Here is a 26,444-nt window from a genome sequence, read left to right as displayed (position 1 = left end):
CTGAACTCTGCAAGAAGGTAGATCTCCAGAAACAGGGTTAAGCACCCTTGTACTAGAAGACTAGTTTCAATTTCCATTTTATTTAAGTCTTTAGTGCAAACCTATACATTTGGGTTTTTTTTTTTTTTTAAAATGACCACAAAAAGCATTAATGATTGCCTTTAACAGTGCAAGTGCTTATAAACTAAATGATACATATGATAATGTCACATCAGTAAACGAAAATTACTTTAATTAGGAGTAGACATTTAAAAAAAAAAAAAAACCAGCACCATAGTGCGAAGTCCTATAAAGGATCTGCAGTGGTGGCACCTGTAAGAGTGGTGGGCTGGAGAAGATGACATTTTAAAATGATAATCTACGTAGTACTTATTAACGGTTTACATGTCAACATTTATATAAGATATTCTTGACCTGAAAATAAAAAAAAATAAAAATAAAGCGCTCACCGTAGTAATTTTAGCCTCTCTTGCAGATAAACTAAATGGTGCTTCAGCACTCACATGTGGGATGAGGAGAGTATCCAACCTGTTAAAAGAGAGTTTTTAAAATTTACATACAAAAAGTTGACTTGGCCATATGGATTTCTGCTTAACATGCAGTAGTTCATGAACACACAAACGAATGCTTTAGAAAACTGGTAAACATTTTAGTTTAGGGACCAGTACTCCCCATTAAATAGTTATTTATTAGCATGCCTATTAACATATTGGCTGGTTATTGGTATAATATGTGCTTAAAGCATATGTTCTGCATGACCATATTATACATCCCTAATTTTACCCCATAAATGAACTAAGCAAACTACCTAATATACCTAGTCCAGATATACAGACACCAAAGAGTGTGTGCATTTCAAGTGCAGATAAAACGTTTAAGTATGTAACCCTCGTTCCTTGATGGAGGGAACGGAGACATTATGTCATGACAACAGACTAGGGTCTTGCTCAGAGCCCTGATTCAGAGAAAACGCCAAAGAAATTTCAACCAGGTATTGCTTCAAATCTCTGCTGTTTGTTGTTACAGTTTGGCAGATTGAGGAAGCAAGCAAGCTTTCTGAAAAAGGAAAGCAAAAAGATCTACTTCGGGTTTCTCCGAATTGACTCCAAGTGAGATGGATCTTCTTGGGGTTGAGTCACCATTCCCTGGGGAATCCAAGCTTCGTGAAAGTGCATCAGCTGCATGATTGACAACAGCTCTAGGCAACTAAAGTGCCTTTAACTGACCTTCACTGGGTTCTGGGCGGAGCAGATCTTGAAGCTGCAGGAGGGCGCCCTTGGTGACAAGCAGGCTGAGGTAACCTGTGGCAGAGCATTGTCAGATGGTCTCAGTCTGCTTCTTCACAGCTGTGAACTCCTCTGCAAAGTTCTTGACAGAGTCACAGAATAGTTCAGCCCGGGAGATAGAGGCGTCAAAAACTTTGCCAACAGTCCCCATCACCTCGGTCACGCTGAGCCATAGACGGCACTCTTGGCCCACATTTTAGTCGACGAGCACATTACTGTATCAACCTCGGGTTGGTACTACCCTTGTGCATCTTAGTGCCTTGTTTCAGTATTCTTGCAGGACAGCCAGGCATGCAAGGCAGAGGTGGCTGACTGCCTACAGGCCTTGGACAGGATACGAGGGCTACTCCAAGTGGCTGCATTTTCCGTGCACAATTGTACTGTAACTGCACTCTCCACCTGCGGAACGTTAACATACCCCCTAGCCACCGCACCATTGAGGGTAGTAAGGATGGGGGAGACATGCATGCAGCAGTTCCTGGTGCACCTTCGGGAATAAGAAAAGAACCAGGGCACGACCCACGCCCATGCCTAGGAACCAGTCATCTCCCTGCAAGGGTTTAGGAATGGGAGGTCCTATAGTCTGACCAAATCTACATCCTCAGAGAACAACACCCATCCCCTGATGCTGCTAATGATGTGTAATCCTCCATCAGTGCACCAAGTGAAATGCTGGGCACGGCATAAGACAGCACCGCAAAGTCACTGGAGAGATAAACAGAACAGCTGCTGCAGGAGGAGGAGTGAAAAGTCTGTGGGGACTAGCCCAGCACATTGCCCAGAAAACTAGCCGATGGTTTTCTGTTCATGGCAGAAAAGCGGGTAGTGACAGAAGAAGCCCCTCACATCCCCAGCAGGAGAAAGAGGTGCAATTTCCACGCTGCTATAGCTATACGCTCATTTTTCAACAAATGCATAAACCATCCACAAACTGAGCTTCAGCATACTAGAAGCTACTGCAACCAAGAGAGGCATCTTTAAAAAGTCGACCGTGCAGAGAAATTGCTCTTTTAGGTGGAAAACCTAATGAACAGTGACGCTGCTGATCATCTCATGCCACCAGGAACAACTTCTGTTTCCAACTTCTTGTTTCAGCTCCGAAGCAAAAATCTGATGAGTGGTTACACCTGTTGCCTATTATACCCGTCTGACAGGGAGTGGCTCAGTATTAGTTAATCACTTGGCAAATTTTATTGGCATTTTCTCAGAGCAAATCAGGGCTCCAGTCGTTGCGACATAACTCGTTTTGACTGACAGATAGGGAACAAGCTTAGACTACCTCTTCTGCTGTCTATCACAGAATTCCCGAACTCTGTCAGACTCCGACTGCCAGAAATTCTGAAACATGACCAAGTACGTTTGAGAATAGCACCGACTTGTTCTATTAAACATGCTTTGTTCAGGTGAATATAAATATATTTCAGGTTATATATGCTTTTGAAGGTAGTCTATATAATGAGACAATGAGCTCATTCTATTGAAAAGCTAAAAGACAGACCACAGTCTCTTTCTCGATGGTTTTGAGAGACATACAGTCCTGCTCCAAACATGCCAACTGCTGCACCACCATGTTCTGGAATTGCTCCAAATGCATCAACCTACATTCATAACAGCAACGTTTTTTTTTAATCTCAGCAGTAATGTTGATTAAAAAGAAAGCAGTGTTAGTGTTTAATCAGCTGAATTGGTGATATGCATTTACATTGTTTATAGACAAAACAGGACCAAACCAAAGAAGCTGCGAACTGCTACTGCTGCGTTTTGTCCTCTGTACCTTTGATTGTGTACGGTTCCCAAGAGAGAGGTCACATTTCTTTGACAGTCTGTTAAAGATTGCAGTGATCTGGCTTCAATTTTCTTATACCTGCTCTGGATCACACACACAAACAAAAAATAAAGTAAAAAGCATTCTATTGAACAAATCAGATGTTAATTCACCCATAATATTCCTAAGTTTATTTCCCTGTTTTGCTTTCAGTTGACAAATCTTTTTTAAAAATGTTAATTTTGAACAATGTTTGAGTCAAATGCAATTACGTTTTTCTACTGGCTAAATTGTTCAAGTAATTTAGTTTTTATAAAATAGGTTTGCAAACTATGGCCTATCCCATGAAACCAGTTTAGGGGGCTAGCCAGAAAAAAAATATATAGTAACTTATGCTCTACAGCTAGCCTGATCCATGGCACATTGTCTAGATTTTAGCAAATTATTACATATTATGATTAAATGTCAAGCATCAAAAGGTGTAATGGCACCTATTATCCGCTGGCATTCTTATTAGGGGCCAAGCACTGAAGACACCGTCGTATACTTTAGATTTTGTCTTCTGCTTCTTCCATTTCTTTCACTCCTGAGTCTGTGACCACCCATAGTCATAGAACCACTTGTGAAAACCTTAACTCACGTTTATGTTAATAAATTTTGAATCATAAGGTCTAGGAGGCGGCATTGAAGAAAATAAATTATGAAAAGGTCATCTTTGATTCTCTGACCAATCTGTAGCCTCAAATGGCCATTGTTAAAGAGGTTCCACCATCATTGAGCCTTGAACACCCTACACAATCACCAATTTTCTCCAAGCACCAGTTGTTTTAATGCTCAGACAAAGTTGACATTCTGACTACAACGATTGGCTTTGTTGAAATCTCTCAGGGCTAAACTTTTGGTAATCGTAATGCCAAAAAAAAAAAAAAAATTAAATAAAAAGGCTGCAGTTAACTACTGTACTCACAGTAAAGTGTGCTCTCAACTGAGTCTTAAAGGAGTTAAAAACAGCTTTGACACCGGCACCCAGCTCTTCCTCAGACCCCTCATCCACCAATGCTGTAGTTACTTGTTCTGACACAGAGAAACACATTTTAAATCCTTTACAATTGAAGTTGCCCCCTCCCACACACACTTGGCATTCATGTCACTCTCTTGGCAGTGACAAGCAGCACACAATGGTATCCTTTTCTCAAGTAGAAAAAGCCTGGAGCAGACTCAGAAAATATGAAAAAAAAAAACCTGAGCCAAGAATCACCATCAGTATTGATTTAAATCCAAATTTTACTTAAATCTTGAGTGGCTTTCTTAGCTACTGCTCTTCAGCTTTAACTACTTAATGATTTAAACAGAAACAGGCAGAAAGAATTTACTCTCATATGCACTGGAAAGGTGATGGCCAAACTTACATGGGTTCAGCACAAATGTTACACCCTGTAAACTGTTGAAGACTGAACATTCACCTGCAGCATCCTCTAGTGGGCTAGACATGAAAAGTCCTCTGGGTTGAAATGCTGGGTGTTTGGGAAGTTGCATATCTCCATTCAGATCCACATACAGCTCTGTGTGGCAAATACATACAACCAACCATCTATAAAAATAGTTATTCTGAAGACGTTTGGGCTTTGATGTAAATAAAGAATACCAAAAAGGTGGGGTTGTGGGGCATCTCACCTGATAATTCATCTGCTTCACTTTTCTGGGGAGTTGATGTGTCTTTATCCAAATTGTGCTGAATAAATATGTATAGATTTTAATGTAAACGTGCATAAGCACGCCACATCAAAAAAAACAACTTACCTTTTCAATAATATTATCATCATCATCATCATCAAGTTCCTCTAGTGGTAAACTGGTTTCAGTCTTGTTGTAAAAACCTTAAGGGGTGTCAGTAAGGTCAGTATAAGCAGCCTTCAGCCTGAGATATGAGATATACCTTATGTTATCATACTCACCTGAATCAGCAGTGGACTCTTTGTAGGATGAATCCATGTTCAGTGATATCCCTAGTTTGACTTGAGACGGCCAAAATTCACTTGCCACTCTTTCCTTTGCTTGAAGTCTTTCTTTGGGTGTTGAATACTAGAAAGAATTCATAAAAACCCATGTTTTTATACCTTGTATAAATGTAGCTATTTTTCTGTAGATTTCTGCAAATCTACTGACAAATTACATTCTACCTTAGAGAACTCCTCATTACTGCTGGGGGATGAAAGAGGAAGAACTATATAAAAAGGAGTTAAAGAAAAATAAATACAAAAAGGATTTCATAAAAGTAATGTATTCCTGCAAAATGAGTAACTTATAGCCTGCCTCTGAGTTTGCCCTTAGCTCTAGGCTTTCTCCTGCTGTAGACAGCACGTGGAGTGTCCTTGTGGAGACCCCAGTCATCTGAATGAATCATCTTCATTTTCTTCTGCAATAATCCACATTTTTTCCACTTGATATTTACATTTGCTTTTGTTCAAAACTACAGCATTCTTGAAAATGTACAACTGTTGTGATACACACACACTAACTAACCTTAACAGGAGTTCTACCCAGAGTGCCAGGGAGAGATTTCGTAGATCTGATTTTAAAAAAATTTATTGTTTTACAGAAACTACAGTAAGTGACACTAACATTTACATTTCATACCGATTAAAAAATTAGATGAGCACCATCTGATCAGACATACCTTACAGAAATAAACACTTACCCATTAGATGATGATGTCTGACAGAACAATACAGTCTTGGCATGTGCAACCTAAATTAAAGTCAATCTTAATGTGTTATACTTTAAAACTGTGAGAATTGTCAAAAGGTTACAATGTAACTAATGGTATTAATTATTACAATTCATTTTACAAGTTTCGCAGCAGTCATTCAAATGGCACTTTACATACATTAAGACTGGCTAGATTAAAAATTAAACTGACACGAGAGCTCAAAAACATTGGCCTATTTAATATGAATTACGAGTGTGAGGGTGTTTGACATTGGTGTGAGAAGACATTGGACCTGATGTGTGTGTCTCTGCCCACCACTGACCTGGTACCTCCACAAAGCAGTCATGAACGCTATAGTTGGATTCCGGTCATGTGACTTCCCTGACCGGTCTGTGTCAAAAGTGTCACTCTGACACTGTGACACCTCAAGGATCACCTGGAGCAGCCATATACACACCTACTCATATGCCAGAAAACTGCAAGTTTTCAATGAGTGGCCCTTTAATTTTTGTCATTTACCATCCAAAATGTGCTCTATGTGCTATATATATATAATTTCTATATAAAATCTATATCTATATAGATTTTGCACGCACAGTTTCCATAGTGCATTGCTTCATTATATTTCTCAGCAACAACGCGTTTTAAAAGTAAATTCACAGTGTGATTCTATATTTTCTGTACACCCAAAAAAAAAATAAAAATTTTGAATGCATAGTCAAAGTTAAAAATAAAATAAAACAGTGACTTGGACATATATGGTATCATTTGGAAGCTTATAACATCAACTTTAGGGTTAGTTTTAGAGGTAGGGAATAAGATAAGTCTATATTTTTGGACAGTAAGGATACAGAATCCGCCACGATTGTAGTTTTTACAATCATTTTATTCGTGTTTGTAGTTTTGGACTGAATCCCTCTCCAGAGGAAGGATGTGGAATTTATTGTGGGAAATATTAGCCATTACAGTGTGCACTGATACACACTGAATGAAATTGGGACCTTTGGCATGCTCTTTTCAACTTACTATACTTTGGGAGACACTCTTATTTCACATACTATATTAAGATGATAGATGGTTGTGCATTCAGCTATCAAACTTATCAGAAAAGGAATGCCAGAGTGGAAGTAAATGTTCAGACTTTGATTAGATTACGGAGACATTTTTTTCCTTCAGCAGATTAACTTGCACTGATTAGTTGTTCATCAAGACAAGCAATATATGCTAAAAGTAGATAAAGATAATACATTTTGATTTCAAATGGACAAGCCACCGATGTGAAAAGCCCTTAGCTGTACTCAAACTTTCTGCATTCTTACATTTAGAAGAAAAAAAAAAAAAAAAAGTTACTATTATTACTATTCTTGTTGGGACATTTGATCCCCATAATGTATCCAAGCAAACAGCAAGTACACACAGACACACACACACACACAACATACCTCTGAATCTGAGTGATCCTTAAACTGTAAGATGTCTTGACCCGAGGTTCCTTTAACTCTTTACTCACCATAGAGAGAAAAGCATAAAATCACTTTTTTTTTCTTTTTAGAGAGTGCAAGTACAGCAATTGATGGTCTTACTTTGATCTTGAACATCTGTTTGTTCCACGCAAAGGGGAAGGCTGAAAAATGGCATTGGTGAAACTGGGTACCCACACAACCGCTTTAGTTTACCATCTTGATTATAGGTAGCCTACCTGATGGATGACTTTCGTTTCTGCAGCAGATGGACTAAGAGAAAACATTCTGTGAGAAAATCAGATACTAATCTTATCAAATGAAAATGTACAAATCAAAATGTTGCTCTCTCAATGTAAACATTGGGATTTACATAACTTTAACACAGTTAGGCCAACATGCCTGGTAAAAGTCTGTGGCACTGACGTTTGTTCATGCTGGTTTCCTGTAGAAGACTTCATATTGAAAAATGTACTATAAATGAACTTCAACAAAGCGTATCTGATAGAGAGTAAGGTGCATGCCTTCTGTATTGGTCAAGCAACCCCCTGTTTGCACAGCTTCCTAGTAATAAAAAGCACATGTCATTTACGTATGTGATATTTAAATAAGACCATAATGTTTTAAACTGGGAAGCAGTACATGCCAAAACCTTTGAAACTGAGGAAGACTCTGGTTTATCTGGAAAAACTTTTGTCATGGCCGTTTCAATATTATGCTCTGCACTAAAGATGATTTTGACAGTTTTGCCAGTGATCTCTCCATGAGAAAGTGGGGTACTCATGTGAACTTCCAGTATCTTCTGATCATTATGCTCTAAAGCAATGAAAAAGACATTTGAAGAAATAGGATTATTGAACTGCGACAAAAACAATTCCAAGTAACATTTAATCTACTTCAGGATTGTAGTTAGTTTTAACACTAATAAAAGGAAAGCTGTAAACATTTTCTTATAAACTGAAATCATGGTCAGTGCCATTTGTGATTAATCACACCTTGAAGATCATACATGCTGACAACATCTTTAGGCAGGTGAATCAACTCCCACAGTGTGTTCTACCACAAATGAAAGCCCAGTTTAGTTTCACTACTGACTGAAGAAAATAAAACGTTTTTTGTACATTGAAACATTTTAGACAAACCTTTGGGTCATTCACAAAGAAACTAATGGTTGATGTTCCAATGTTGAAATCTACCCAAAACTCCTTTAGAAACTCATCTTCAGGCTTAAACAGCTGAAAAAGGATCAAACAATGGTTGGTGGGGAAAAACTGCAGTGTTTACAAATAAATTACTGTGGGTGGTGGAGTGTTTCCTCGTAAGAAAATATTTCACATTTACCTCAGCTGCATCAAGAAAAGCCTGAATACAAGGGAAAGAGAAGACTCTAGGACAGGAGGACAAGATCATGCAAACATGTCAAATCTTTATAGCCAATAATAACTAGATAAAACCTGCATTGTAAATACAACTCAAATATACCTTCTTGAGTTTCCAAAGTAGCTGTTGAGTTCATTCAGAAATGTCCTACAGTCCTACAAAAAAGAAAACACACAACACACACTATACCTGCAAAATTACTGTAGATTCTAATACTTTCAGCAGTGATAAATGCCTAAACATACGGTTTCAAAATCTTTGTCACGAATTGAAGTAAAAGCTGAAGCAAAGCTTCTGAAATGGAACCATTTGCCAGCAAAGTCTTCTCTTAGTTTCCTTGGCGTCATCCTGCAGAGCGCTTCAGAAATGGCCACCTGCATTTCATAATCTGGTGACAGTATCAAATATTATAAAATAAACATTGTGATCAAACACGAAGCCCTTTATTTTATAGATTATTCTTTACAAAAAACAAAAAAACAAAAGGCTTACCACCAATGTCTGACAGCGCTTTTGCCAAGTCCTCTCTGTAAGAATGACAACGCAAACATGTTTGCAACATAATTCGCCGTTTTATCAATGGTCTGTTTGCGACGTAAAGAAGTCTGTTGTCCACTAGAGTGCAGCCTTGCTTGAATTGTAAATGCATGCGTGTGATAGCTTACAAGAGCCCGGCATGATCATCTGACTGGCAGAGTTTCTTCCTTATGTCTTTAGAGCTGCTGTCCAACATAGAGTTTATGGTTCTGATGGCCTGTGTATATAAAAGGTCAAATTATTTAACATGGTTAATTTTTACCATTTTTTTTTATTATTTTTTTTTTGCATTTTGTCAGCTTTATTACAATTACCTCCAGACGCAGACAGAAAGGCACTTCATAATCCAAAACAACAGCCCCAAACCGCAGCAAAAATATATCCAAGATCTTATTGCTGCCTTCGAATCACACCAAAATGCATCATCATTATTATCATTATCATTATCATTATTATATTACAAATAAAATACAAGTATAGGTCACCTGCTGTGGTCAGCTGACACAAAGCCTGTATTTAAAAAAAAAAAAAAAAAAAAAGAGAGGTGGGGGAGGGGGTCTTTAAAATGAGTCTGAATAATGGATAGATATCTTTACAGAAATTGCATTAGGCCACAGAAAGATGTGTTACCATGGCAACCTCGTAGAAAACTTCGATGAGATTCATGGCGTCCCTGGGCGGTTTGTGCGGTTCTTTGAGATGCTCTGACGAAATCTCAAACCAATTCAACATTTGAAAAGCGAGCAGATTACAAATAGTAATGCCGATCTGCAGCTTAGGCTAATTCTCTATCATAATTATAAGAGAAAGAGATAAATATACTTATCTTCACAACCAAGCCGTGATGAACAAGTTTCTGGATGCTGTCTTCATCTTTAGTAATTAGATGTTCCATTGCTCGTAATACTAACGCAACGTTCTTATGTTCGTTTTTATGCAGCTCCTGATGAAGAGTAATAATATGGGTAAGAAATATTATCCCTTGCGACTAAGAATCTTAAAAGTTAAACATATGCTTAATAATAATAACAATAATAATAATAATAATAACAACAACAACAACAATGTTATTTATGGCATATTCCTACAGAAAGTACCGCTGATGTTTCATGAAAATACAGAAAAGCAAATTCATAACATGCCTTTATGACAACTTCATCCAGTCGATCAGCCAGGGATACAGACGATTTTTCCTCATTAAGAATCATAATAGCAATGCCAAGGTTATTTTGGACAAAGGCATCGTGAAGTCTACACGTAAACTGTATAAGTAAGAGAAGCACTGTGAATTAATGCCTGGAATACTAAAAACACATAACTCAATCGGGTCTATCGTGCTTTAACTTATAGTAATATTAATGCAAGCATTCAATTCAAAGTGATTTATTAGTCAGTAGAACCCTATGTTTAATATAAATCGACAGTGATACGATAACCCCGCAGAAAAGAACTCACACTCATGATGCACAGACAGACGAGCTTCTCCACAGATTGTAGACTGTCTAATTAAACACACGTGGCTTTTAATTAGGCTCTCTATCTCCTTTTTACACCCTTTGCAAAGCGACTTCCGCTAACCTGTAAACAATCAGGAAACGGTACGCTTTATGAAGCATTTTCAAAAACTCGGTAGCCTATGATGAAATGACGTTTACTCGCCTTTCGATCATGGAATACTTTCTTAACAAAGAAAGTGTTAAAAGTGTAAAAGCACTAACAAATGACTACAAGCTGATTATTTCCACACCGATATTACAGACGTGTTAAATATCACTGCAGTAGGCCTAATATCACCGCCAATGTCTGTATTATGTAGCTAATATGCGCTTCCTTCATTTAAATTAAAAAAAAAAACATGATAATAGGGATTAGATGTGAAAAAATGAAAGAAAAAAAATGTTTAAAGTGAAAACAAACATGCAAAGAAAGTGAAGATTTGAGAACCGTTAAATAACGCATTCAAATGAATTATTCACGGGATAAATCGTAAATTAAATAATATATTTGTTTTTTTTTTTGTTTACTTTTTGGTTGGTAAAGACAATCACAAAGAGTGATCACATTGTAGACTCAGGCAAGGATGAAAAAAAATATATATTAAAACAATACTCACGAAGTGTTAGCCCGCAACTATTTATGGCAATATGAATATTTCATGTTGCTGGATCTGTAGAAACGACGTTATAGTTGCTATATGTTGTCGAAACATAGGCTGTCGTTTTTTTTTTTATAGAGTTTGCATAAATATAAAAATATCCAAAATTTAGCAAATTGTTTACTGTACATACCACGTTATAAAATAAATAATTAAAATAAAAATAATTAAATTTAAATCAATAAAGTTACATAAAATAAAAATGCTTTTAACAATCCGAACCTGTAAAACAGCTTGTAATATTATAATAACTAAGATCAAAATAAGGCTTATGATGCTTTTTAAGAATAGTTTATCGAGTAAATTCACGTCCAGTGCGCCGTGTATGGACTTGTAGATGTGGCCTAAGACGTCGACTTTGAGTCCAAATAAAATAAATACTATTTCTCTACATATAAAATACATATAAATGTGTGGGTATGTATGTGTGTATGCGTGTGTTTATCCATTATGCATGAATGAAATATTTGCTTTTATGATTACAGGCATTTGACTAATATGATGTGCTCCGATTTTACAATTTGTTCCTTAAAATTCTTCAGTTTTTACTTTCATTCAATGAAAGTAAATTTTAGGTAGATGTATACGCTTTTGTTGCTTTAATTGAAAACACAGGAACATCGCCCAACACGATTTCAGACACCTTCACGAAATTAGAAGTTGAAAAAGTAAAATGAATAAATCGATAAATAAATTGAGACTAAAATAATCCTGTCTGAATTTGTGTGTGCTCGTTTGCAAATTACATCTACAAAGTTTTACATCTGCCAACTGTACTGCTACTCTGCATATATTATCTGTGCAGACAAAAAGTAATATAATGAACAAAACAGCAATGTTAAGTGAACTGGTTGAACTGTTCTTATGGCAAAATAGTAATGCAAATTCAATTGAACAAGGCAACAATATATATATACAAAAAAGAATGAACAAAAGATAGGCTGCAATAGTTGTGTAAAATGAAATAATAAGCCTTATTATTATTGTTATTATTATTGTAACCATAAATGCTTAACCGGTACCCGGACATAAGTGATAAGTGTCTCGTTAATATTATGGCTAAAATAAAACAACTTGCCTTCATAAGTATGTATAAACGAGTATCAGTATCGTCTCAAGAAAAAAACACATTCTTGTTTGTGATAAATTAGGACAAAAAAGAAAAACAAGTATTAAATAAAATGTATTGATGCATTTATTCCTGCACTGTTAAATATATTTTTTCAACTGAACAACTACAATGAAATAAAAATACACGATAAGCTTACATTTGCACCATGCAACCCTGAAGATACATTTAACTGAATTACAAACACATTAATTTTAGCTCACAGTACGCCTATCACTGTATGTTGTATTCTTGTATAGATTTTTTTTTTCAGACTTCAGACACGGTATTTTAGGAAGAGACTTGCTTTTCAAGATACCGGTTAAAATTGTTTAAAATATTTGAAATGAGATTACTTTGAGACTCCAGATGACAGATTAGTACCTAATTACAACAGTCTTGCGGTCTATTATTATTATTATTATTATTATTATTAGTTTGAACCTATATGTTAAACAGGACAAAGCAACGCCACACATTTAAAGTTTGAGTCCAGGGTGGATGCATTACTGAAAATCACTTGCATTTGTAATTTTCAATCAATCAGTGATCGCATATAGATACATAAAAGGTGCGTGTTTATGAGCTGCGTCGTGTTTGTTGTGTTAACGACCGGTCCGTGTTGTGTCAGCAGTGCGGCTTTTCGTTTACACACAACAACTAATGACCTGCAGTAGATCACATTACCTTACCGACTGGACCAGTCCTGTTCTGTGACCATCAGCCTCGGCTCAGTCCCAGTGAAAGTCGCTCGCATAAATTTCGCTGACTACTAGTGAAATACCACACCGTCGGGTTCGCTTTTAAAAGAGGCTGTAATTTTCCCCTTAAAACTGTAAACGCAAGATAAAATCTGGAATATGTAAGGAAAATTTATTTAAGACAAACTGTGCCATTTCCACCCTGTAGTCAAATATCGAGCTTTCGTTGGTTTTGCTGCGAAAGGATTTGCCGTTAGGTGAAACGCAAGGATCGTTTAAAGTGAAAGATCTCAGTTTTTTAGGTAGTGCGTGTGTGTGTGTGTGTGTGTGTGTAAGTCCAGCCTACTTCTTTACATATACACAGAAGCTTTTACCTGAGACCATTACCTGTGTGGAGCGCACCTGGACGGACGTGGATTTTTACAAGAGAAAGAAAAAGACGCTTTCTGGAAGTAAAAAAAAAAATTGACGTGACTTGAAATGTATGATCCATTTTTTCAAATAATCTAGACTCCGAGCAGAATTTTTGCTTCAAGCTAATTTTTAACTCTCATGGTTGCTATGATCCGGAGTTGACTCGCATCATGTCCAAATCCTCAGATCAGTTTGACAGCACAGATTGCGTGTGTTCATTCGGGATGAAACTGACTTGGGATATAAACGATCCTAAGCTTCCACAGGTAAATATTTCACATTTTTACGCATCTGTAGGCAAAACGGAACATGCTATTTCCCTTTTCATTCATGTTCAATTTTTAAAAAGTAAAGTAGGCTACACTAAAATAATTTTATAGTTTCTATATGACCAGTTTTTTTTTTTTGCATTAGATGTCCTCTCGCGAAATATCTAAGTATAGTCATAATAATGAAAACATTTTTTTTTTCAGGACACGAAGCAGTATGACGCATTCCAGGAGTGGACGGATGGATATGTGCGTTACATTTACAGCAGTGAAGATAAGAACGCACAAAGACACCTGAGCGGATGGGCCATGAGGAACACTAACAATCATAACTGTCAAATCCTAAAGAAGTCTTGTCTTGGTGTGGTTGTGTGTTCACGAAACTGCTCTCTCCCAGACGGGTCCAAACTTCAGCTGAGACCGGCCATTTGTGACAAAGCACGACAGAAACAGCAAAGTACGTTCAGTAACGTTTTCTCCTAACAACCAGCATATAAAAGAGTCGGTCGTGTTAGAAACGAATCTCCTAAAAAACTACACCATTGTTGAAGCGCGTGGTGTGAATATATATATATATATATATATATATATATATATATATATATATATATATATATATATATATATATATATATATATATATAAAGCAACTCTTATTTATAAGAGTGTATGATTTGCAGTAATTACTGTTACTCAACCTTAATAGATTTTGCAGTGAGAATGCTCAATAGACTGGCAGACCCTGGCAGACTATGTTATGTCAGTTTAGCCTGACCCTCTCACTCATGACCTTGACAGTTTTGCTCAGTCAAAACATCTTGTTTGCACTTGTGTTCAGGTAATAAAGCCACACTTGAGCATTTCATTAAAATATTAAAATAAAACTGTAATTGTTGGCATGTCTGTAAAATGCCCAGTTTGAAATACTTTATTTTTTAGTAATAATTTTCATTTTACATTTGCAGAGAAGCTTTGTCCAAACTGTAACTCAGCTCTCGAGTTGATTCCGTGCCGAGGTCACAGTGGCTATCCAGTAACCAATTTTTGGAGAGTAGATGGGAAGGCAATTTTTTTCCAGGTGAGTTTAACTGGTCATTTTCTTAATGGCATTTTAGAAATGTTTTGTCGAATAACTAAAAATTGGCAGACAATTATGTAAAAAGTTAATAAATACAAATGCTAAATTTTCTCCTATTCCTACTTTTTTTTCTACACTGTCTGTTTTAAGGCTAAAGGAGTACATGACCACCCTAGACCAGAGAGTAAGTCTGAAACAGAGGCGAGAAGGAGTGCAGTGAAGAGAAGGATGTCTTCACCTCACTTTTCACAGAAAAGAAGACTGGTGGAGCCAGAGGTAACACACACACACACATGTTCACATATTCAAAATCTGAGACATAACTTTACCTTCTTTGTACCCATGATTTTATTATGCATAAGCAGGGTATTCTTAAGACATTACAACCTGTTCGCCTTGTGGTTATAGCTTTAAGAGTATAATGATTTCTAACACATGACGGAACACATTATATAACCCATTATATCCTGTTAAGTGATGTGTATAATGCTTTTATAGAGTTTTATATGTTGCATTTATTGATATTGTTTAGGATCTGCACAGTATGTTTTTTATATCTTGTGAGTGGCTTTATACTGTAATATTAAAAAACAAACATTTCTATAAACATCCAAAAGGCTTTATAATGTGGCCATCAGATTTTTAAGTGGCATTTGTCAGATAAATACTTATAAATTAAGTTTTCTTTAAACAGTCATAAGATATCATGCATGAGCACTGTAATATGAACAAAACCATATTTTGCATTGTTTAAGCTATAGAAAAGTTACCACTGAAATTAAATAACCACTAAAATCATAGGAAACACTCAGTATGAAAGATATCCCCTAACCACATATAAGATGTAAGAGACTGTGCTCATCTTAAATAATGTCAATATTTGACACTTATATATGAGCAGTATCAGTCTTTTAGCAGTGTGAAATAGCGGTATATTGGCAAACGTGTGATTTGGCAGAAAACAAGTCATATACAGCATATCACAATGCTACAAGTAAGATTTTGCTTTCATACAACAGTTTTACGGCAAGGGTGTGTAAATACATAGGAAACAACAATGGTTAGGTTGGTAAAACCATCTTTTGTGCAGTTGAACAGCTGAGCCCAAGCCTCGGTTACTCATTCAAAAATGTCACTTTTGAACTAGTAACAAAGAAATGTTGTATTGCTTCACTGAACACTTTTTGTATTACTCTATTATAAGTTCACTGTATTATGCAGATTATTATGAGAGCTAGTGCGACTGAGCCTGCACCTGATTCTTTCTGCAACTAAATCTCATATTCACAATAAAACATTATTTTGAATGTCCACTAAGGAAAGCAATATCTGTCATCTGTTAAGGGTGATTTCCAATGACAGTGCTGCTCAGTCCATTTGTTGGTTTCTTCTCACAAGCTGTTGTTGAAAAGTAAAAATGGCTTTTTTGTTTATAACCCTGTTTTAATTTATTTCAATATAAAAGTCTCTGCCATCATCTAATGGCAGAATAATGTAACTAAAATTACCATCAAGAGTACATACATAATTCTTTAATTGTAAATACTATTTTTATTTATTTACTGAATATTTATTGAATGATAATTTTTCAAAAACAACAAAAATTTAATAAAAGGCATTTTAAACATTTCTAGGCAATTCAGTCAAAAGTACAAAGGCAGCGCTCTGATGTACAGCATTATATAAAATATAATGTAATGATTTGTCTAAAGCCAAAACTATTTTCCTCTGGAACAAATAATAGATTAATGAGACCAAAGACTGCCTGTTAGATTTACCCAAAATTAATTATCGTTTAACAATGAAATACTGTGTGTTTCGCAACTATAGAAATATGATGAGATGAGTCTGCTCTCTGTGGGTTTATAAGCTCTGAACATCTGCTGATGCGCTGGAGCTTACATCTTTAGAACTGTGAAAGCAAATTTTAAAATAGATGTTATCTTTGTTATTTGAAGTCTTAACAAGTACATTCTCATCTAAAATCTCTTAAAGCTTCATTCCGTGACACAAAAACATTATAATTATTACAAATACAAATAAGGGCATTCCCCATTACACTCACTGTGAGAAATACAGCAAGATGAGTGATAGAAGTGGTGAAACAATTGATAGTTGAATTCACTAGAATATCACACTCTTATCATACAATTAGATTCAAGAACTAGAAAGAACTGCTGTACTATGATCTATCTGAATACTCGACCCTGACTGTCTGTGGCAGGTATGCATTAAAACCATTTAATGAACGGGTAGTTATATATTAATGTGTGGCTTTAAGTAATGCACACATACCCATAAACATTGCTTGCACATAAACACACATGTTGGTAGTGGGAGAGTATGGGGATAAACTGTATTTTCTATCAGCTTACACCAACCCCACACCTAAACCTACCCCTTACAGAAAACGGTATTTTTACAAAAAAATAAGCTCTATTTTTTTGTGTGCAGAACTAAAAATAGGCTGTTTAAATTAACATGATTTTTGAGTGGCAGTTTTTGGCAGTTTTCACTTATGAAAGGCCACTTGCAGAAAACTTATCTTCGATTTTCTGTTGTCACTAGCCTGGACGTTACCATGACATGGCCTTTCCAAATATCCACCAGCTCACCATGGAGGGCCCTGAGCGCTTCAGCATCATTGCAGAGTCCAACTTTCCAATACAGACCCAACACTATCCTCCTTTCCAGAACACAGAGCCCTACAAGTTCCCTTATGACACACATACAGCAGCGACCATGGCGGATGCTCCGAGCTCATTGCAGAAGCCTACCAACCATCGTCTGTACATGACCCGCCCTCCTTGTGGGTATGACTTTGCAGTTCCAGGATACCTTGGTTCAGGGCCTTATCCAACAGCACTGTATAAGGATCCTTCTAGCCCACAAACTGAGACAGAACCCAGTAAGTCGGGGAGCAGTCTGAGTGGCATGCCTCATGGCACAAGTCCATTAGGCAGCCATGAGCGGAGCTATGCAGAAACTACAGGAAAGCATCATGGCTGGAAGCAAATTCTTAGTAAAGGTGCCTATGGGGATAGAGGAGACTACTCTCAACTTCCAACTAACACCAACCACCACTATTACAACAGTGACTACCCATGTAGGTACACAGGACCTGCCCCTGCCACCCCAGCAGCTTTGCAGACTATAATAACCACAACCACAAAAGTGTCCTACCAGCCATGCCCCAAGCCATCTGTTGTCAAATACGGAGAGAATATCTATGATGTGAAAGGCCTGTCTAACTGTAACTCAATCTTGGAAGAGGCCTCTTCCAACTCCTACTCAGACTTGAAGATTCCAGAGGACTCAGGAGTGATCAAATCTGCCCTCTCATACCAGGACACGCTCCCAGCTAAAATGGAGAGGTCTGAAAACTTTGAGGGCTATCGCTACAGCAGTTACAGCTCAAACAGCTACCCTGAACGCATGTCACATTCTTTTAGGTACGATAGTGGAGAATACTGAGGAACTGCAGAAAGACCAAACAGGGTATAAATAAACAAAACAAAGCAAAAACAAAAACAAACAAACATTAAAAAGCAAAGCAAGTACATAGAAATGTGTTGTTATTTATATTCAGTATTTGAGCTGTTTTAACGTCTTTAGTTTTAAAGTGATTGTAGATAGCTGGTGGATTTGTATGTAAACTTTTGATTCAAATTGATTAAACGAACTGACATCAGCATTGAGTACATTTCCATATATTCAAGTAATGTGTTTAAAGCCATGCTTGACAATTAGCAGTTGTAGGAAGGCAGGAAAGTTTATATATATATATCGGTCAAAAGTATCCTAAAAGGAAACTTTAAGAATCATAGAACAAAAAAATCAATATTTTCTCATCACATTTGAAATTGTAAAACAGGAAAAGTCTAATAACTTTTTAGCTTTCATTCACAGACAATTTCTTAGAAATAGCCATGTTTGTTTATATAGGAAGTCTAAAACATGACGTAATAACATATAATCATGGGCTTTGTGACTGAAAGCTTTTAAGGCATCAGAAAGAAAGCGAACACACTCTTCATAAGCCATCTGAATCCAGCAAAGAATATTCCACTTTCAGAAAGGGATCAAGGATAATCACAAACAATTAATCGGCTGCTTTGAATGAGAGAGGTGCCCTGACAGGCTACAGACCTCAAACCACTCCACTTGACAAGGAAAAAGAGATACAATTAAACAAGACAGATAAAATATTTGACAGTCCAGCAAACAGAGAACACAGAGATATAAAGGCAAGGAGACTGTTAACAGGCAATAAGTGCAAGCCAAAGAAGCTGTAATACCTGCTGCTGACAGCATCTCTCCTCATAGCCACTTTGTAACAGACAAACACGCAGGGATGAACTAACATACACTTACGCTATTTTTCAGATGTTCTATTTAGCCTATACAAATGCTGTATTTATTAGCATAATGTCAGTCACCGGTCATTATTTGGTTTGTGAATATTTGTGTTTTGGGGCTGGGGGGTGCGCATCAATTTAAGTAGCCAGACATTATTTTTGTTCTTGAACTGCAGCTAGAAGAAAAAATACAAATTTTCTCACCACCACATTTCTCATCTTGTTGATCCTTGCAATTCAGGTCAAAGACATGCAAACTGTCAACAATTAGCCCTATTTAACCTCATAATATATTTAGAAAAACAAAGTGTTTTTTTTTTAGCTCCACCAAACGGGATTGCATAAATTTCTGTTTCCAGAAAGGTTATATAAATTAATGTTAATTAAAGGCCTAGGCTAGTAATCGTCTCCTATAGACTGCATATGCTGAACCAAAACTTAACCATGAACACAAAAACATACCACACAAATGATTTTATTGGTTAATTTCTTTTGAAAACCTGTAACTATAATTGTTAAGTTCTTTCTATTTTCATTTAGCAGACTCTTTTATCCAAAGTGAGCACAAATGAGCACAATTGGAACAATCAAAATCAACGAAAGAGCAATTATACGCAAGTACGTAGTAATAAATAAAAAGAGAGAAAAAATAGAATAGTAAAAGAATAGAGCAAGCTAGTTTTAGGGGGCTGCTTTTGTTAACTGTGTAATAAATAAAAAGAAAATAAATAGATAGAATACAAGAGAAGCTTTTTTTATTTATTTTTATTTTTGCTGTTAATACATTTTTTGCTGAGTCTACTGTGGGTGAGTTTTTTTTGTAAGAATACGATGAGAATAGAGAGAGTTAGTGAGTTAGTGGGTCAAATAAATATGCAAGAAATGTGTTTTTAGCAGATTCTAGAAGATGGGTAAGGATTCAGGAAACATTTAATTTAAAAGTCTGTGAAAATGATTTTGTGCCTCTTTGGGATGGCCCAATAAAGCAACGTTATCTTGCAGAATGCAAGCTTCTAGAGGGCACATAATTCTTAAGTAGGCTAATGAATTTAGGTAAAGGTGTACAGAGCCAGTGGGGGTTTTGTAGGCAAACATCAATGCCTTGAATTTTATACATGGAGCTATTGTTAGCCAGTGCAAATTGATAAACAGAGGAGTGACGTGCATTCTTTTTGGCTCATTAAAAAAAAATTCTTGCTGCCACATTCTAGATTTATTGAAAAGGTTTTATATAATTCACTATTGATTTCTTACTTTCACAATTAAAGATCACACAATCTTTTTAAAGGATCATTTCAAAAAAAGGAAAATGACTGATGTTACTCTATATCTCTTTAACCCCTATATTTCTGCTGTAGGATGGTAGCCATCATAATCTGCTACTAACTTCAAGCGGTGATGTTTACAAACAGTGAATAGGAGATATGGACAGGCTCAAAGGCAGCTGTATGATAGTCTCTGTAACCAAAGAACACTTCAAAGACATTCACAAGGTGCACCAAAACCCTGACTGATCAGAGATACAGTGGACGCCACTGCATATGACCCAATATCATCTTTGTTCCTTTTGAGATACGAAAGCCCATGGGTGTCACAGAATCCACATGACCCACCTACTTTTGAAGACCAATAATATTGGACCCACCTATTTTTACCATCTTTAATGAAAACTTTACTTTTCAGCAACCCAACAACCCTTTTTTGAGTGCCATCAGTCAGAGTCATTCCACATAATGAATGCTAATATATTTAAATCCATTTAGTTGCTTCCTCAAATCTATTCCACTTATAAATTATTGCATATAAACACTGGTCTATATGTTTAGTTTATGGACACTTTATGGGCACAAGTGGGGCTTACTGGTTTAAGAAATTTCTGATCCTAAAAAACCTGCTTCTTTTCAATTTAAGGTATTTTTTTCGTTATTATGTACTTACAATTAATAATAATACTAACATCAATGAAAACACCACATCGTCTTTACTGGATGTGTTTTGGGAATATTTGCATTTATATTCAATTTTTAATAAAAGCACACTGTAGCCACTAGTGGGGTGGATCATCATGAATACGCAACCTACTAAATGATGCACAAAGATGCAAAAAATACTAAATATTAAAAGAAGAGGGTATACCCTGCACTACCACTATATATAAATTAAACTCTACTCTATGTTTTTACTAGTTACTTGCACCTGCTGCATTCCCGAAACACAGCAAAGCATCTTAGAAACGTATCTACAGCTCAGATATACCTATGCTTACCCGATACTTCATTTACAATTTTCAATTATTTCGTTAATTTTTACTGAAAACAAATGTCTTTCTGATATAATGTGAGATGAAGGAGAAATGGGAGAAGGTGAAAAAGTCGCTTGTGTCCAAAACAGTACCCACTTTACCACCTGCACCACTGGAAACATGAAAAATAACATATATATATATATATATATATATATATATATATATATATATATATATATATATATATATATATATATATATATATATATATATATATATATATATATATATATATATATATCCTTTATATATATATATACCATACTATATACGGGATCTATGTACTATCTAGGAGGGCGTGGTATCGCAGTCAGGTCTGGCGGCGTGTGACGAGGCGCATATACTATATTCTTTTCTTGTCACCGGAAGACCGTCACAATACCTGACCGTCTCTCTGAGACCGGTCTCTTCCCCGTGCATGCACGCTGTGTCCTCGTGGGTCCAGGAATGCGCAGGTCTGCTATGACCGTAATGACCTCTTACTGTTTCTATTGTTCCTTTATATAAGCCATTAGGTCTCATGCTCCTCATACTCTCCACCTGCAGTCTGGTGCACACGAACTCATGAGAGCATGCATCAACTCTTTCTGTTCTTTGTGTCTCAACCTCTTTCGTCTCAATCAGGTCAGAGGCTGAAGTGGTACTATGTGCCGTAAAGCCCTTTGAAAGTACATGCATGCTTCTTTGACCCAGTGAAGTGAGTTTTAAAATCTTTTCACAAGTTTACAACACAAGAGTGCATTTAAAAGCATATGTCAAACACTCAATATGAACATGAAAGGGTTTATTTTTAAGATTTTAAAAGTTTTCTATTAACATTTTTTTGTAATAAATCTCTAAAAAGATTTAACATCCTCCATATCACCAAATATTGCTCTCCCTTTAAAATTATACAATGCAATTTTCTCTTATTGTATTTGCATTCCAGTCAGTAATCAAGGATTATGATGGTTTTTACATTAAAAGAAAACATTTGTTCCTCCAAATTCATAGAACATTTGACAACTTGTTTTATGCTTTGTGAATATGCCTGAATTTGTCATTTAGAAGATCACATGAATAGGACAAACAGGATGTGTGACATTTCTCACACTGCACATCTGATCTGACACACTGGTTTCAGAGGCGCTGTCTTTCTGATGGATGACGGGTTGTCTTGACTTATCCATGAGGGAATGTGACGAATCGGCTGCCCTCCTCTTTATGTCACCATCACCCCAGTCCTTTATTCGCCGCCCTTCACCAGGCTCCCGACGGAGGTGGGTGTGTTCGAGAGGAGTACAAGATATGGCTCAGGTCTGGAATGTGTGTGAGGCGAACCTGAAGGAATTAACATCAATAAAGTGTTAAAACCTGACCGCATAAAAGGAGACAAAGTCTTTATGTCCATGCACGCTGGTGTTAACTCGTGGTCCAGGAAGGGTGCGCGATGGACCTCACCCCGCCGTCCGAAGATGCGTTGTGGGACCTCAGAAAAGGCTCAATTTGTAAGCTCATCCCACTCAGTTATTAAAGCAAAGTAAACGATAACTCTACGCCGCACTATAGCCGCCGCAACTTTGTCCGGGCCAGAAAAAAGCGATAGCATACCGCCGGACTTCCGACCCTTACCTAGGACCCTTCCCTGGAACAATCCTCAACCTTCACTTTCTCAGTGCAAACGAGGAGTTACAATAAATCCCCTTTTATTTGGACACTTTTCCCTGGACACTTTATTATTTTTAAAATTATTTATTTTGTTAATAAAGAAAAGCCTCTCTGAGGCCTGACAATTTACGCCCACTGTGTCTGTCGTTGGCTCCTCCCATACAATATATATATATATATATATATATATATATATATATATATATATATATATATATATATATATATATATATATATATATATTATATTACTTTCACATCAGTTGGAACTATATACTATTCTTTCATCGTAAGACTGTCACAGCAGTCTCTCTGTCTCTCTCTCCCTCTGTGTGTGTGTATAGCATTAACAGGAGAGAGCGCAGGTGGTATGTGCTATGACAGTCTGAGTAATGACCTCTTACTGTTTCTATTGTTCCTTTATATAAGCCATTAGGTCTCATGCTCCTCATACTCTCCACCTGCAGTCTGGTGCACACGAACTCATGAGAGCATGCATCAACTCTTTCTGTTCTTTGTGTCTCAACCTCTTTCGTCTCAATCAGGTCAGAGGCTGAAGTGGTACTATGTGCCGTAAAGCCCTTTGAAAGTACATGCATGCTTCTTTGACCCAGTGAAGTGAGTTTTAAAATCTTTTCACAAGTTTACAACACAAGAGTGCATTTAAAAGCATATGTCAAACACTCAATATGAACATGAAAGGGTTTATTTTTAAGATTTTAAAAGTTTTCTATTAACATTTTTTTGTAATAAATCTCTAAAAAGATTTAACATCCTCCATATCACCAAATATTGCTCTCCCTTTAAAATTATACAATGCAATTTTCTCTTATTGTATTTGCATTCCAGTCAGTAATCAAGGATTATGATGGTTTTTACATTAAAAGAAAACATTTGTTCCTCCAAATTCATAGAACATTTGACAACTTGTTTTATGCTTTGTGAATATGCCTGAATTTGTCATTTAGAAGATCACATGAATAGGACAAACAGGATGTGTGACATTTCTCACACTGCACATCTGATCTGACACACTGGTTTCAGAGGAAGCTGTCTTTCTGATGGATACTGTTGTCTTGTCCTTATCCATGAACCATAGCAAGAATGCTAGAAAATGGAATGCCAGTCCAAAGAAACAGTTTGATTGCTATGAATGACTGCATAACAACAGGTTAGTCTTTATTCCATAGTACAAGATATTGGCTACTGATTGGTGCTGGAATGTGTGTGATTGGAAGATGAGGAACTTAACATAAATAAAGTGTAACTGTTGCAAAGGTCAAAGATTGGTTATGTCCATAAATATATTTTAACTTTGAATCTAACAAAAAAAAAAGACATTAAAAAAATCCTTTAAAAAGGACACATAGGCTACTCTCAGGAAATAGCTCAATTTGTAATTTCTATGCAGTCCAGTTATTAAATTTTGAATAATGTAAACATAACTCTATAGCACTATATTATTTCAATTTTGTCACTGTATATAGAAGCCTGTAGCATATATATTTACTTCAACGACTTCTTTAACCAGGTATGCTACTAATTTATTAATCTTAACACTCCTTCAGTTGTCAGTTTAAAACTAGGACTGTTACAATGAATAGCCAACTGGTGGCAGTTTATTCTGATTATTTATCTAAAAAAATGTTCAATGCTTTTTAGATTTTTAAAATCACTGTACTTCTCTTTATAAGAAATTCAGCTGAGATCCTACACCTAATAAAAACCTAAGGGTGTGTTTACACTTGTAGTATAAGTTGTTTGACACATTCACGTTGGCATTTTTAATGCAGAACCTTAAAGCTACCAAGCGAAATACAGCTGCATTTTTCTGTGATGTACATTTGTCAACAAATTCAAGGCAAGGCAAGGCAAGTTTAAAATCAAAGAAGCAAACAGTTCGGACGCAGCACAGTGCTCATTCTGTAAATGCACAACTAAACAGATGAGTTTTGAGTCTGGATTTAAAAGTGACTAATGTTTCAGCACATTTGATCTCTTCAGGAAGCTGGTTCCAGATGTGAGCAGCATAATAACTAAAAGCAGATTCTCCTTGTTTGGTGTGAACCTTTGGTATTTCTAACTGACTTGATCCTAGTGATCTGAGTGGTCTGTTAGGTGTATAAATAGTGATCATATCTGCAATGTATTTAGGTCCTAGTCCATTGAATGATTTATAGATGAGTAAAAGTGCCAGTGTAAGGACCTGAGGACTGGTGTGATGTTGTCATATCCCATTTGCTGTAGTTGTATCTCCGTGCCTCTAGAGGTCCCCTGTGTTCCCTTTTGCCTTATTTCTTCCTTGTGTGACCTTGTTAAGCTTCACTCAGGCCACCTGTGCCTTGTTTCCCCTCAATGTATTTTGCCTGGGTTCCTCACTTGGTTTTTGAGCCTTCACCCTGTGTTTTCTGCCTGCTTTCTAATTCTTCCCAAGCAACCTGAAGTAAGGTATCCTGAGTTCATCTCTCTGTTTGTTAGAATTCTTGGGTTTTGTTTTTCCCCTCGTGGCTCATGAGTCTCCTTAACATGCCATCCAGGGACAGCTCACACGCTTGACTTCCTCCAACGGCGGTTTTGGTGGCCATCCATCAAGAAGGATGTAAGGATCTATGTAGAGGTCTGCCCTGTGTGTAGCCAGGGAAAGTCTAGGCATCAACAACCTCAGGGACTGCTCCATCCCTTACACATCCCCGTAGACCATGGTCACATCTTTTCTCTGTCACAGGACTCCCCATCTCAGGGAAACACGGTCATCCTGGTGGTTGTGGACCGGTTCTCTAAGGCCGCACGGTTCATTCCCCTGCCCAAATTGCCATCGGCCAAAGAGATGGCCGAACTCCTCATGGTCCATGTCTTCCGAGTGTTTGGAATTCCCCTGGATGTTGTTTCAGATCGAGGGCCCCAGTTCTCGTCCAGGTTTTGGGGACCGTCAGTCTATTGTCTGGATTCCATCCAGAATCTAATGGCCAAACAGAAAGAATAAATCAGGATCTGGAGACCACCCTGCGCTGTATGGCAGCCAATAATCCCACCTCTTGGGCCACCTACATCATATGGGCTGAGTATGCCCATAATACCCTCCGTTCCTCAGCCACTGGACTGTCCCCTCTTGAATGCCGGTTCGGGTATACCCCTCCATTGTTCCCAGAGGAGGAATCTCAGGTCGGTGTTCCCTCGGCCCAGTGCTTTGTCCAACGCTGTCGGCAGACCTGGGGGAAAGCTAGGAATTCCCTTCTTCAGACCTCCCAGAGATACCAGCATCAAGCTAATC

General features: G+C 36.9%; 2 protein-coding genes across 12 annotated transcripts; one reads left to right on the top strand and one right to left on the bottom strand.

Annotated features, from left to right (window-relative positions):
- Window positions 1-61: 61 nt before the first annotated feature.
- On the bottom strand, window positions 62-13,249 carry sycp2l (synaptonemal complex protein 2-like). 10 transcript variants are annotated; one of them, XM_043226213.1, is made up of 34 exons: window positions 13,089-13,249; window positions 10,594-10,716; window positions 10,281-10,400; window positions 9,965-10,081; window positions 9,769-9,870; window positions 9,624-9,648; window positions 9,453-9,538; window positions 9,267-9,355; window positions 9,094-9,128; window positions 8,847-8,989; window positions 8,704-8,756; window positions 8,563-8,608; window positions 8,364-8,456; window positions 8,217-8,277; window positions 7,874-8,037; window positions 7,746-7,785; window positions 7,624-7,666; window positions 7,461-7,509; window positions 7,345-7,385; window positions 7,204-7,261; window positions 5,750-5,799; window positions 5,575-5,620; window positions 5,365-5,467; window positions 5,232-5,275; window positions 5,007-5,133; window positions 4,852-4,928; window positions 4,726-4,783; window positions 4,515-4,613; window positions 4,019-4,125; window positions 3,061-3,155; window positions 2,785-2,884; window positions 2,566-2,624; window positions 450-528; window positions 62-328 (listed from the first exon to the last, which is right to left on the bottom strand). In XM_043226213.1, exons 2-34 carry the CDS (start codon window positions 10,597-10,599, stop codon window positions 287-289), a joined length of 2,457 nt encoding a protein of 818 aa, XP_043082148.1. In that variant the 5' UTR covers window positions 10,600-10,716; window positions 13,089-13,249; the 3' UTR covers window positions 62-286. The 10 variants fall into 10 exon arrangements, 9 of the variants coding, with proteins under 9 accessions (XP_043082148.1, XP_043082151.1, XP_043082152.1 ...); XM_043226216.1 differs by having other exon boundaries at window positions 4,726-4,750; XM_043226217.1 differs by having other exon boundaries at window positions 5,575-5,587.
- A 196-nt stretch (window positions 13,250-13,445) lies between these two features.
- On the top strand, window positions 13,446-18,554 carry gcm2 (glial cells missing transcription factor 2). Of its 2 annotated transcripts, XM_043226224.1 has the most exons (6): window positions 13,446-13,584; window positions 13,703-13,782; window positions 13,990-14,242; window positions 14,751-14,863; window positions 15,014-15,139; window positions 17,432-18,554. In XM_043226224.1, exons 2-6 carry the CDS (start codon window positions 13,741-13,743, stop codon window positions 18,335-18,337), a joined length of 1,440 nt encoding a protein of 479 aa, XP_043082159.1. In that variant the 5' UTR covers window positions 13,446-13,584; window positions 13,703-13,740; the 3' UTR covers window positions 18,338-18,554. The 2 variants fall into 2 exon arrangements, with proteins under 2 accessions (XP_043082159.1, XP_043082158.1); XM_043226223.1 differs by having other exon boundaries at window positions 13,482-13,782.
- The last annotated feature ends 7,890 nt before the right edge of the window (window positions 18,555-26,444 follow it).

Source organism: Puntigrus tetrazona, chromosome 24 (genome assembly GCF_018831695.1).
Source record: "Puntigrus tetrazona isolate hp1 chromosome 24, ASM1883169v1, whole genome shotgun sequence".
Lineage (NCBI taxonomy): Eukaryota > Metazoa > Chordata > Actinopteri > Cypriniformes > Cyprinidae > Puntigrus > Puntigrus tetrazona.
The sequence above is the reverse complement of the archived record's forward strand: the minus strand, read 5'-3'. Positions and strand labels throughout refer to the sequence as shown.